Genomic DNA, 13,652 nt, shown 5'->3' on the forward strand with positions numbered 1-13,652 from the left:
GATTTTTTTCTTCAAATTATTTAAAATTATGTCTTCTATTGATTCTAGATTTAGGAATCTATATCTTACATTCTGAACATTTCTCAAATCCAAAGAATCTCATATCTAATAAATTAAACAATTGCGTTGCAAAGAGAAATATAATTTTCTTAGGCATCTTAACAACTTGTTTCAATTGTTAACTAAGCAATATTTTTTAGTCTCATCTTTTTTAGTCATAATATATATATGGGTCCCGTTCCATAGCAAACATTTTGGCAAACACTTTTTCAAAACATGGGTTAGAGGTCTTGGAATGGGCTGATTTTTGGTGAGGATGATCTCTACGGTGAGGAGATCATCCTCACCAAAAATCAGCTCATTCCAAAACTTCTAGCCCCAGTTTACAAGTTGAAAAATCCTGAACCGTCCATTTTTTGTAAACCATTTTTGATGGGGTTATAAGTTTTGGAATAGGCTGATTTTTGGTGATAATGATCTCCTCACCGTAGAGATCATCCTCACTAAATATCAGCCCATTCCAAGACCTCTAACCCATGTTTTGAACAATGTATTTGCCAAAATGTTAGCCAAACTGTTGGCAATTGAATGCTACCCTATATATATATATATATATATATATATATATGGGGGGTGTTCAATGGCCAACTTTTTGGCAAAACATTTTTCAAAACATGAGTTAGAGATTTTGGAATGGGCTGATTTTTGGTGAGGATGATCTCTACGGTGAGGAGATCATCATCACCAAAAATCAGTCCATTCCAAAACTTCTAATCCCATAAAAAACAGTTTACAAAAAATGGACGGTCCACGGTTTTCAGCTTGTAAACATCGGTTAGAAGTTTTGGAATGGGCTGATTTTTGGTGAGGATGATCTCCTCACCGTAGAGATCTCCGAGGAGATCATCCTCACCAAAAATCAGCCCATTCCAAAACCTCTAACTCATGTTTTGAAAAATGTTTTGCCAAAAAGTTTGCTAAAAAGTTTGCCATTGAACGCTACCCTATATATATATATAGGGTCTCGTTTAACACCATACACTTTACTCTACTTATTTTGTCTTACATGGGTTAGAAGTTTTGGAATAGGCTGATTTTTGGTGAGAATGATCTCTATGGTGAGCAGATCATCCTCACCAAAAATCAGCCCATTCCAAAACTTCTAACCCCATAAAAATGGTTTACAAAAAATGGACGGTCCACGATTTTTCAACTTGTAAACATGGGGTTAGAAATTTCAGAATGGGCTGATTTTTGGTGAAGATGATCTTCTAACCGTAAAGATCATCCTCATAAAAAATCAGCCCATTCCAAAACTTTTAACTCATGTAAGACAAAACATGTTTGGTAAAGCGTAGGGTAAAGTGTAGGGTATTGAACATTTCCCATATATATATATGGATAGGAGCTGTTCATGAACCCTAAAGTTTGCCAAACATTGCGCCAAACATTTTTCAAAACATGGGTTAGAGGTTTTGGAATGAGTTGATTTTTTGTGAGGATGATCTCTATGATGAGGAGATCATCCTCATGAAAAATGAGCATATTCCAAAACTTCTAACCCCATCAAAAGTGATTTACAAAAATTGGACGGTCCACGATTCTTCAATTTGTAAATTAGGGTTAGAAATTTCAAAAATGAACCGATTTTTGGAGAGGATGATCTTTTCACTGTAGAGATTATCCTCACAAAAAATCAGCTCATTCCAAAGCTTATAACCCATGTTTTGAAAAATGTTTGGCACAATGTTTAGCAAACTTTAGGACTGCTGAACCGCTCCCTTTATATATATATATAAAGGGTCATTGGATTCATACCAGTGCTGGGGTGACATTGGGATTTACTGCGATTCTCACATTTTTGACATGGAGGTTTATACATAACTATAGATCCTTTTTACTCGTATCTCGAGAAAACATATCTATGACTATCACATTAACGCAATGAGAATCATAATGAAAAACAAAGTCCCCCCCTCCCAGATTTTCCTTAGATTTATTATAACATAAATGAGGGTTCCAATGACCATAAGCCATTAATTAAGTTAAGTTAATATGTCCAGTCAAAAGCTAAAATTTGAAAAACACTTCCCTTACTAATTTAATAAGATTTTAAATCTTACTAAGGGTCATTGAGCTAAAATGGATTATCACGTTGACAATCCAAACCACAGTCCTTTAGATTTCATGAAAAATTTCATATCCAAAAGTGGAAAAAAAATCAATTTGTTTAGGCTTGATCCAAGGTTTTAAATATATATATTTTGAAATATTTTTTTTCAAAGTTCACAAAATTTTGTTCTCTACAACCCTTGGGCATGAGATCATGTTTTTGATGCTACAAGATGAGGTTAACGACTCTTACTATTTTAAATCTTACTGATGTAGTAAGATTAGTCTTACTCATAAAATTTTGGTAGTCTCGAAACCCTGTCGGTAACTAAAAAGAGTAAGCGTTCATACAACTAACTTATTTAGAGGTCAACAAAAAGTCCCATTATTCTCTCTTCTCACTACTCACTACTCACGACTCACGACTCACGACTCACGACTCACTACTTACTTTATCATTAATAACTTTATTATATGATGGGAATATTCTAAAATTTGTGGAAAGTGGCCTGTGTGTGTGTGTGTGTGTGAATAAGTAAGGATGAGAGGATGTATTATTAATCTGTCCTCCATAATTAAACAGGTGGGCGTTTATACCTCATCCTCCATTATTTTTTAATATTTTTTCTCTTTAAATAGAGAGCAGAACTGAATGCTTGGATCGTGCCACACAACTGTGAGAGAGAGAGAGAGAGAGAGAGAGAGAGAGAGATGGCAAGCCAGACGCAACAATCGTTAGGAGGTAGTAAGCGTATAGCTTCACTTGATGTAGAGGAGATCCCACCTTCCATCACTGGTGAGGACAACAAATATCTCCATCAAGAGGATCCCAAGGACCAGGTATATATCTTTTATATCTAATTAAATCTTTGCATGTATATGTATTTTTTCAATATTTGATTTATTTCTTGTAAACATGTTAATTGTTGTTGGTGGTGGTGCTACTGTTGTGATTTGCATTTCTTTTGATGATTAGAAACCCGGGTGGAGGAAGTTTTTATCATTTGTTGGCCCTGGCTTTCTTGTTTCTTTAGCTTATCTTGACCCAGGCAACTGTAAGTCTCTCTCCCTCTCTCTCTTCTCTTTTTCTCTCGCTTTCTAACAAAATTCTATATGAAACAGTGGAAACGGATCTACAAGCAGGAGCTAATCATAGATATGAGGTAGAATATCAAAATATAAATATTATATTAATTTTTTTTTAAAATTATATTTATGAGATATTACTTAAGGGTCCTGTTCGCCACCCTAAGCTTTACCCTACGCTTTAACAAACGTGTTTTGTCCTACATGGGTTAGAAGTTTTGGAACAGGCTGATTTTTGATGAGGATGATCTCTATAGTGAGGAGATCATCCTCACCAAAAATCAGCCCATTCCAAAACTTCTAACCCCATAAAAAATAGTTTATAAAAAATTGACGGTCCACGATTTTTTAACTTGTAAACATGGGGCTAAATTTTTTGGAATGGGCTGATTTTTGGCGAGGATGATCTTCTAATCATAGAGATCATCCTCATCAAAAATCAGCCCATTCCAAAACTTCTAACCCATGTAAGACAAAACACGTTTGTTAAAGTGTAGGGTAAAGCTTAGGGTGTTGAACATTTCCCATTAATTAATTAAATAAATTTATAATTATTATGATGATGTTATTGTTGATGTTAATTACCAGTTATTGTGGGTGATCCTCATTGGATTGATCTTCGCTCTTATAATACAATCTCTAGCTGCCAATCTTGGTGTCACCACCGGTAAGATTATTTAAATAAATAAAAAAAAATCATCTTTTCTATTTTTATTTTTGTCGATATCTACAAATTAAACCAAAACCCTTTATTAATTTTTTTTTTTACCCGCTCCCCTCCTCCCCCCCCCCCCCCCCCCCAAAAAAAAAAAAAAAAAAAAAAAAAAAAAAAATAATACCCATCTTCATCATTCCAATATTAATATTTTTTTATCTACAAATTAAATTTTTTTTTTTTCAAAATAGTAATAATTTCTTTTCTTTTTATGGATTTAGGGATGCACTTAGCTGAAGTATGTAAAGCTGAATATCCGATATTCGTGAAATATTGCCTATGGTTACTAGCAGAGCTTGCAGTTATAGCTGCCGATATCCCAGAAGGTATCAGTATTAATTATTAAATATAATAATGTTTTTATTTTTTTATTTTATAGATTTCTTTTTGCATAATTATTGTACGAATTTAATAATCTAATGGTCGACGTTACAATTTTCAATATTTAATTAATTGATTAATTAATTCGTTTTTTTTAAATATTTGTTACAGTGATAGGGACAGCATTTGCACTTAATATATTGTTTCACATTCCAGTTTGGGCTGGAGTTCTATTTACTGGTTCAAGTACTCTCTTACTTCTCGGCCTGCAGAGATACGGGGTAATATTGGAATTATATTATTTTTAAATATTATAAAATTAATTAATTTTTTTTTTTAAATTTTGCTTTAGTAGTTTGTTTACGGAGAGGTTTGACTAGGATCCACTTGTCTAACCCTCCATGAAGAAGATTCCTTTGTCCGTACATGCCTGTGAGCGTTATTATATACAAACGTCATTTTTTGTTTGTATCTGTGAAAATATTTTGCTACATCCCTGCGACAGCAAATGTAATAGACCGAACCCAAAACCGAAACCGAAACCGAACTAAAAATTTTGTGCCCAGATTCGGGCTTTTATCCCCGAACCTGACATCGGACCCAAACCTTTTTTTTTTTGTTTTTTGTTTTTTGTTTTTTCCCCTTGTGTTTGATCTGAAACCTAATTTTTTTTTTTTTTTTTGATTTTTTCTCCTTGTGTTTGATCTGATTTTTATTTAAATATTAAATGGTCATATAAACAATATAACTTTTTTTGGCCCCACCTCACTCGTGGTGATATATATATATATATATATATAGGGTCCCTTTCAGCAACAAACATTTTGACAAACATTTTGGCAAAACATTTTTCAAAACATGGGTTAGAGGTTTTGGAATGGGCTGATTTTTGGTGAGGATGATCTCTACGGTGAGGAGATCATCCTCATCAAAAATCAGCCCATTCCAAAATCTCTAGCCCCATGTTTACAGGTTCAAAAATCGTGGACCGTCCATTTTTTGTAAATCATTTTTGATCGGTTAGAAGTTTTGGAATGGGCTGATTTTTGGTGATGATGATCTCCTCCCCATAGAGATCATCCTCACCAAAAATCAGCCCATTTCAAAACCTGTAACCCATATTTTGAAAAATGTTTTGCCAAAATGTTTGTCAAAATGTTTGTTGCTGAACATTTCCCATATATATATATATATATATATATATATATATATAAATTAATTGGCTTCACTTCGGGTTCAGTTTATGTTTTGGTTCGAGTTTGGATTTGGTCCAGTTTCCAATAGGTGAAACTTAATTCGGACTCAAATAAATGGATCCAGTCTTGATTCTGGGAAGATTTGGGTTTGGTTCGGATTTTGGCCCAAACTTCAGGTCTTGGGTACGGACTTAAATGTACATCCCTAGTGTATATAAAAAAACGGGCCTCCCAAGTCCCATCTTTCGTTTTGGATTGGCTATGTTGAATTAACTTGGTCAAATAGAACCTTATTAAACAGTGGGTCAGGTTTTTGCCTAGTCCAGTCCGTTGTGGATCGGGTTTGAGCAGTGGTATAATTATTAGGTGTGGTTTAGGCATGGGTGCTAGGCCTGGTCTGGCTCAGTGAACAGACCCGAATATTTGTGGGCCAGATTGGGTTTGGACACAAATACTTTATATCTAACCCGACTCAACCTGATCTGACCAATTAGATAGATCGGGCCTGGGTTAGGATTTTGGAACCCACCCTTACTGCAACTATCCAAGGACATATTTATGATTTAAACTTTTTTAACTACCAGAGTTCTCCCGTGACTATGACACAAACATCCTCTCTCGGGTTAAAGGGGTAAAAACTATATAAAAATAAAATAAAATAAAGTTGACTCGGTATTTTCTGAGTTGACTCAATAAGTTGGTCCATCTAGTTTTGCATTGAATCACCTCAAAATTCAATCAGATGATCAAGTTGACTTGACCAAGTTTTGAGATTAGTCAATAGGTCAAGTCAATTATTTTTGAAAACAAGCTAAGGATCTTTGACTCTAAGCTAGGACCCAGTCCATGGAAATGAAAATCTTCCATCCGTTAATATATAATGATCCTCATCAACACTGTCTAGATGTAATCATTTGTGGGGCCTATGCATCATCAACACCATCTTATTATGATTGAAGGATGGAAAAATAATTTCTGAGCTTACCGTTTTGATTTTTTTTTTCCTCTCAGGTTCGAAAGCTGGAAATCTTGATAGCAATTCTGGTATTCGTTATGGCGGGTTGTTATTTCGGGGAATTGAGTTATGTAAACCCTCCTGCATCAGAGGTGATGAAGGGGATGTTCATCCCTAAGCTCAGCGGGCAAGGAGCCACTGGTGATGCCATCGCCCTATTGGGTGCACTCGTAATGCCGTATGATTCAATCTTTCATATTGTCTTGATTCTTTCTCATTTAAAAATTATTAGATTGTGTTGGGTATTTGAGGCATGGGGGTTCATTTAAAGTATTTTTCAAAGTTAAAAGCATGTTTTATGTGCAATTGACACTTAAATTCAAGCAAACAATGTAAGTAAAAATAAGATCAAAAGTCAAAATTGTACATACCCACTTCTAGTTTCTTACAAAAGAACAAAGACACGGGACTAAAATTTTGAGATTTTTAGAATGAACTTGTCCTCATTTTTCGAAGTAAGGACAAAAGGGGTTGAATTTTTTACCTTTGGATCCATTTAAAGTACTTTTCAAAGTCAAAGGCATGTTTTATGTGTTTACGTGCAATTGCCACTTGAATTCAAGTAAAAATTGGAAGTTAAAATATGATCAAAAGTCAAAGCTGTATGTAACCGCTTCTAATTTCTTACAAAAGAACAAGGACACTGGACTAAAATTTTGAGATTTTTAGACTTAACTTATCCTCATTTAACTCTTCACAATATAAAGTCTAGAGACTACTTTTTAGTTAATTTCTACACACTACAACTTCTAAAAGCGGTTCTCGATCCCAAAATTAAAGACACTATTCTTATTGAAGTGATTTCTTAGAAATGCTTTTGTTGTAACTAGAGCTACACCAAATGAGGCTTTTGTTGTCTGTGGGTGGCAACTTGTGACACCACCAATCTAACAATATCCAATTTGTAGAGTTGTGCATCTCGAATGCCTAGCATAACTCTAATAAGGAAAAAACATACAACATTTTGAGTTTTTGAGAGAATTGGTTTAGAAATATAGTTATATAATTAAGTTAAAATGATAATTATTTTTAATAGTAGAGAAACTCTCACATCTCTTATCCGTTGACATAAGCATACTCTTGTGCTTTCATTGTGCGTATTGCTACATCTAAGGTTCCGAACTCGCACAATGGCTATAATAGTGTATCACACTCTTTATCTCTTTCTTTGCTATGTATATACATGTGTAACACCAGATCATTCATTTTCTTTGTTTCCCAACAGGCACAATCTCTTCCTTCACTCTGCTCTTGTGTTGTCAAGGAAGGTTCCTCCGTCTGTCCATGGGATCAATGTAAGCAAACAAAACTAAACTACATACAAGAAACAACAACAAATATGAAATTCAATCTCATTTATACTAATTAAATCTGTCTCTCATATTGTCAGAATGCATGCAAATACTTCCTTATAGAGAGTGGATTCGCATTGTTTGTCGCATTTTTAATTAATGTTGCGGTGGTCTCAGTCTCTGGCACAGTTTGTGCGGCAGACAGCCTCTCTGATGAAAACTCAGATAGATGTAGCGATCTCACACTCAACTCAGCTTCTTTCCTTCTCAAGGTACTTAGATTACTACCAATGATGGATACTAATCGACCCAGGATCTGGCTTTGTTGATCCTACTAAAGTGATTGCAATGATATTAACGAGTTAAACTCCAAGGCTAATTTTCATGAGAAAATGACCTGATGTACGATGTATTATAATTTATATACCTTACAGTGAGTTGCATTCACACTATATTTACTAATATATTGAAACATCAGCTCAAGCAAGCCAAGAATATACTTAAATGCAGTTACACTTAACAAAAGATTTGTTTGATTGGTTTCAGAATGTATTGGGAAAATCGAGTTCAACCATTTACGCCATTGCACTACTGGCTTCAGGACAGAGCTCCACCATTACTGGCACTTATGCAGGCCAATACATCATGCAGGTTGGTTGATCAACCGACGTTAAAGGCCTTATTCCTACTAGTGTGAATAAACGTCAATTAAAATTATAGTGTTTTAACGAAACAAGGAGATATATTAATAAGAAATTAAATTTATAAAATAACTGGGACAAATCCTCGACAAACTACATCCGAGAACTCTGCACATGATGACTTGGTGAATAAATCAAGCCCCTAAAATTATAATTTAATATGATTTAAATAATTAACCTTTCTTCTTCTTCATCTTCTTCTTCTTCTTTTTGGTAGGGATTCTTGGATCTTAAAATGAGGAAATGGCTAAGGAACCTGGTGACCCGATGTATCGCAATTACCCCAAGCCTCATTGTTTCCATTATCGGCGGTCCCTCTGGTGCTGGTCGACTTATCATCATTGCGTCGGTTAGTATTTCTAAAAAATAATTCAAATCATATCTTCTATTAGGATTCATCAACCAGATCATTTACATAATCAATATGTTTTAACTAATTTATTTACTAAAATTATTATAATTGATATTTCAGATGATACTTTCCTTTGAGCTCCCCTTTGCTCTCATCCCACTCCTCAAATTCAGTAGTAGCGCTACCAAGATGGGACCTCACAAAAATTCCATCTATGTGAGTTTTACTTCTTATAAATTACTTTATATGTTACTCGATTCAAAGCATGGGACATTATCAACTGTCCAATATCATGAGAGTGAACGACTTAAATCGCAAAAAGAAAATCCTAAAGTAACCCCTAGAGATGAAGTTACAAAACTGCTTAAAACTAAAATTATCACAAGAAATGATTAAACGAATTCTAAAATACCAGAGTGAGAATTGTAGAACAGCCAAGTTGTTCTGACTGATTAGATATGCTCTATTTAAGTTCAATCCACTATCCCACGTGGGAAACTCAATTGACTACCCTGACGTGACAAGTTCGGGAACCGTAGATCTGCGCTCCTCGGGATACACTGCTGCACTTCCCCATTAAAAAGTGTATCTCGAGGGAACCATGTATCCCGAGGAGCATATATCTACAATTCCCGAACTTGTCACGTCAGGTAGTTGATTGAGTATGCCACGTGGGGGAGTCAGATTATCACGACTCAATTTAAAAAATCTATAAAATAGGTTTTAATATTTTAAAATTCAAATACAACACATAACTTGTCCAAATTTCAACACCATCTCAACGAGATCAAGTAACTCAACAAGTTAGTTTAAATGAGTTTCAAGTTGACACTTTGAATTTTAATTAAAGCCTAGATTTTCTTATTATGAAACACTCATTTTACATTTGTTCGAACAAATGTAACCAAGATCTTACCTAGCCAACAATTGCTAGGTAGATCACTACATTGTTTTATAGACATCATATGCCCCCACTCAGTTGACAATGAAGGTGCGATCGGGTTGTGGTGAAATGACGTTTTTATGTACATCCATAGACTATGCATGATGAGATCCTTTTTACTATTTTCATGAAAAATAGGATCACAATATCTCTCACTTCTTCCAAGTAAAACTGTAGCTCTCTCCCTCATATAGAAACTCTAAGACGAGTTTATTATAAATTTATAGTCCATTGGTGTGCAGTCCATTCTACTTATACAACACCAACAAAGTACAAGGTTCAAACATGATATATTTGATCCAAAATCCAGTTCTTAGAACCAAATTTTACTAAGATAAATCTTGGAAACATATTAGAATAGAAACTCTAATAACTTGTTTATTTTTCCATGGACACAATGCAGATCATTGTAATCTCATGGATATTAGGGTTATGCATCATCGGCATCAACATATACTACTTGAGCACAGCCTTCATCGATTGGCTAATCCACAACAATCTTCCAAAAGTAGCCAATGTGTTCGTGGGTATCATCGTGTTTCCTCTCATGGCCATCTACATTCTTTCTGTCCTCTACTTGACCTTCAGAAAAGATGAGATTATCACCTTCAAAGACCCTAACATCCAGAATCGAATGGAGAAAGGGTTCTCAGGGGAAGGAGCGATCGTGGGGTCGGAAGATGTTCCTCATAGAGAGGACCTCTCCGATATCCCTCTCCCAAAGTAAATGGGAAGGTCTTACATGAAAACATGGGGTGAAAAGGGTTACACACAAGGAAGTGGAGGATTACTTGTTTTTTGTACTTCCCCTTTTTGTGTCTCTCTTGTGAAAAATTGGGTTCTTATTCCCCAATTTGATTTGTAGATGGTAGCTTTGTTTTCTCCCATAAACAAGAACTTTGTGTTGTTGAAATAATACAAATCAAGTCTCATGCACATGAGCAGGTCTCATTTTATATTTCATGAATTTTGAAGTCATAGTTATACATATTTACTAATAAGACTGTGAGTGCAAAGTTCCTTTTGGCTTCAATTCTCCTTCCTTCATTCCCTAGATTAAAACTTTTGTTAACATGTTTCAGCTTCATTATTCTTGCGGTTGCACATTGAAAATCAAGTCAATAAAAATATTGATAGAGTAATAATGATATTTTCTTTCATAAAATTACATACGTTTACCTTTGTTTGTTCTCTTTATATCGCTTTTTTTTGTATTGCATCAAAAAATTACAGTATGCGGTTCCTTCGAAGCTTCATGGAAGCTATTTTGTACATGATGGCCACATGTTGGTAATTCCGAGTATACTGTTGTAATTCACCTGACAGTAGTATCATGTTGATTGGAATGCGATTCGCTGCCATTTTGAGCACTTAAACCAATGCACGACTTATCAGGACAATCACGGATAGGTAAGGGCTACTTGTGCAGACTAGATACATACTACATGAGCTTTAGGAGCATGGTGGGAGTTGTAGAGGTAGAGTTGTATTAACTCTGATCCTTTTTGAAAACTTACAAGGACTATAAATTTGAAGGTCCGAGTTGATTTTAAGACTCCTTCAAGATCATAAAACATAGATGGATTTTACTCCAACTTCATCCTCTAAATAGGTCCTAATGTTAGGAGTTTGAGTTGAAACCGACCCCAAGAATAGGTTAGTACGGCGTAGTGTGCGCCACCATGGATTTGTTGTTAAAAAAAATGAGGTTGTTATGCCTATAAATAAATAATAAACAATAATGTGTAAAACACTAATACAACTTGAATTTTCTTTTCTAAAACAACTAGGAGAAAGAAGAGTGGAGGTCCTCTCTCTAACTAGAACCAATTCTTTTTCTAAGCATCCATTTGAATTTTACTTTTTGGAATCTTAGCTTATACATATTCACCAAAATTCTTCAATGGTCTCGGCCTTCCAGGGAGGAATCCTCTTTAGAGATCTTCTCTTGGTTTCGATGGTTGAGAGAGTGCCACGTCGACAAGATGGCAATATTTGAGATACCCATATCCACCTACAATTCCACTTGAGCAATAGCAATATTAGGCATAACCCTCTACGTTTTGATCAATATTAGAGATGCTCTTATTTTTTCAAACTGATGACATGGCCCCCTTTGATCTAAGTTTTGTATGAGATATTAACATAAACTGATCTAAATGCCCTTATCTTCAACCTTTAGCAAAAACCACTTAATGTTTTACCCAAAACATCAATCATCTTCGAATGATTAACTTCTAAGATAAACTATTTTAACCTATATATTCAATCTTGCCTTCAATGCATTGTATTCAATTTCATGTACAAAACCGTTGATTTTTCTACACAAAAGTCCATCTTCTATTTCTCCAAAATATTATCTTGTTCTTTAGAGTTGAAGCTTGAAAGAGAAAGAGTATTAAGATTAAAGATGAATTCACCCTAAAAATTCATCATCTTCAAGCTGTTAAATTCAGGGATAAATTATTTTTAACATATTGAACTCTTCTTCAATGTTGTGTAGAAATTTTTATTCTTCTGTTGAAAAATCTATCTATCAATTTTTTCACAAAAAAAAAAATCTTGAGGTTTGAAAAAGATAGAATACTAAGATTAAAAATGGGAGTAAAAAAAATTGAAGATGAAGGCTTTTAGAAAACAATGTAGGGGTTTTCAACTAAAAGAAGAAAAATAGGTCAATTAGATAAGAGTAATGATAAAATGAGTCCCTTACGTGGCATACTCAATTGACTCCTCTGATATGACATGTGCGAGAATCGTAGATCTGTACTCCTCGCGATACACAACTGCATATCCCCATTAAAAAGTGTAGTTGTATATCCTAAGAAGTATAGATCTTCGTGTAGACACACCAATTTGCACGAACCCATTAGAAAAATCTAAAACTTTCTCGAGTTAATATCAATTTAGAGCTTAAGTCCTCCAATGGGCCTACATAGTCACTTGACACCATTTTCATGCATACATGCAGCATGTCATATAGTTTTGCATGCCCATACCTTGTCCCTAATCCAATTAAATTTCACACCCACCTTCTTAATCATAGACCGACCCAATTTCATATCCACCCTTCATTAACCAATCCATTATCCATGACCTAAGTCCATAAGCCAAGTCCATACGAAACCCACTTTCAAACTTAGTCTTAATACCCAAAGTCCATAATCAAAATCCAAACCCAAGTTCATTTTAAGTCCAATACCAAGCACATTCTAAGTCCATTACCTTACACCCTCCCAAAAGGTGACACATGTTGATCTCCCATAAGTCCTAAATATGCAATGCTTCATGTAATTGGAGAGTCTGTAAAATCTCAAGTTTTCGATTCGTATCTCGAGAAAAAATAAATAATGGAATTTTAAAAAAATCTTAAAAATAAGACTTATGGTAAAATTGTAGGATTTTATTCTGATTATTTTTAATGAAAACTGACATCACCATTGAATTTAAAATGATTGAAAAATATACTTTAGCCTATAAACACGATCAAATGCGAGTCCAAACAGAAAAATTACAAAATCTTTGATTTTTTGAGTTAGACTAGGCCAAAATAATGAGTTTTTGCTAAAGTAAGAATTTTTAAAATTCGATCACACCATTAGATTTTTAACAAAAAATTATAGAAAATAGACTATTTATTTATTATTTTTGGAGTCCAAAAAGTCAAAATATCGTCAAAAACGAAAACTACGTCAATTTTAAGGTCTCATGGGTCGAAAAAGTAAATTTTTGTAAGAGACATAATTTGTAGAATTTGACCACACCATTAGATCAGTAATGAAAAATTAAATAAAATAGAATATTCATTCGTCACTTTTGGAGTCCGGACGGTCAAGTTATCATTGAATGAAACAATAGATAAAATACCAATTTCGTCCCGCATTTATATAAATAATTTTTTTAAAATAAAAACTAGTCA

At 34.3% G+C, this 13,652-nt stretch overlaps 1 protein-coding gene across 1 annotated transcript; it reads left to right on the top strand.

The window, feature by feature from the left end:
- The first annotated feature begins 2,674 nt into the window (after nt 1-2,674).
- Nucleotides 2,675-10,696, top strand: LOC147406399 (metal transporter Nramp7.2-like). Its single transcript, XM_086434406.1, has 13 exons — nt 2,675-2,952; nt 3,089-3,167; nt 3,235-3,275; nt 3,787-3,865; nt 4,135-4,239; nt 4,406-4,515; nt 6,442-6,623; nt 7,671-7,740; nt 7,836-8,009; nt 8,284-8,388; nt 8,656-8,787; nt 8,911-9,006; nt 10,137-10,696. Exons 1-13 carry the CDS (start codon nt 2,824-2,826, stop codon nt 10,458-10,460), a joined length of 1,626 nt encoding a protein of 541 aa, XP_086290532.1. The 5' UTR covers nt 2,675-2,823; the 3' UTR covers nt 10,461-10,696.
- Nucleotides 10,697-13,652: the final 2,956 nt, after the last annotated feature.

Source organism: Akebia trifoliata, chromosome 3, assembly GCF_017979445.1.
Source record: "Akebia trifoliata isolate Shusen 1 chromosome 3, ASM1797944v1, whole genome shotgun sequence".
NCBI lineage: Eukaryota > Viridiplantae > Streptophyta > Magnoliopsida > Ranunculales > Lardizabalaceae > Akebia > Akebia trifoliata.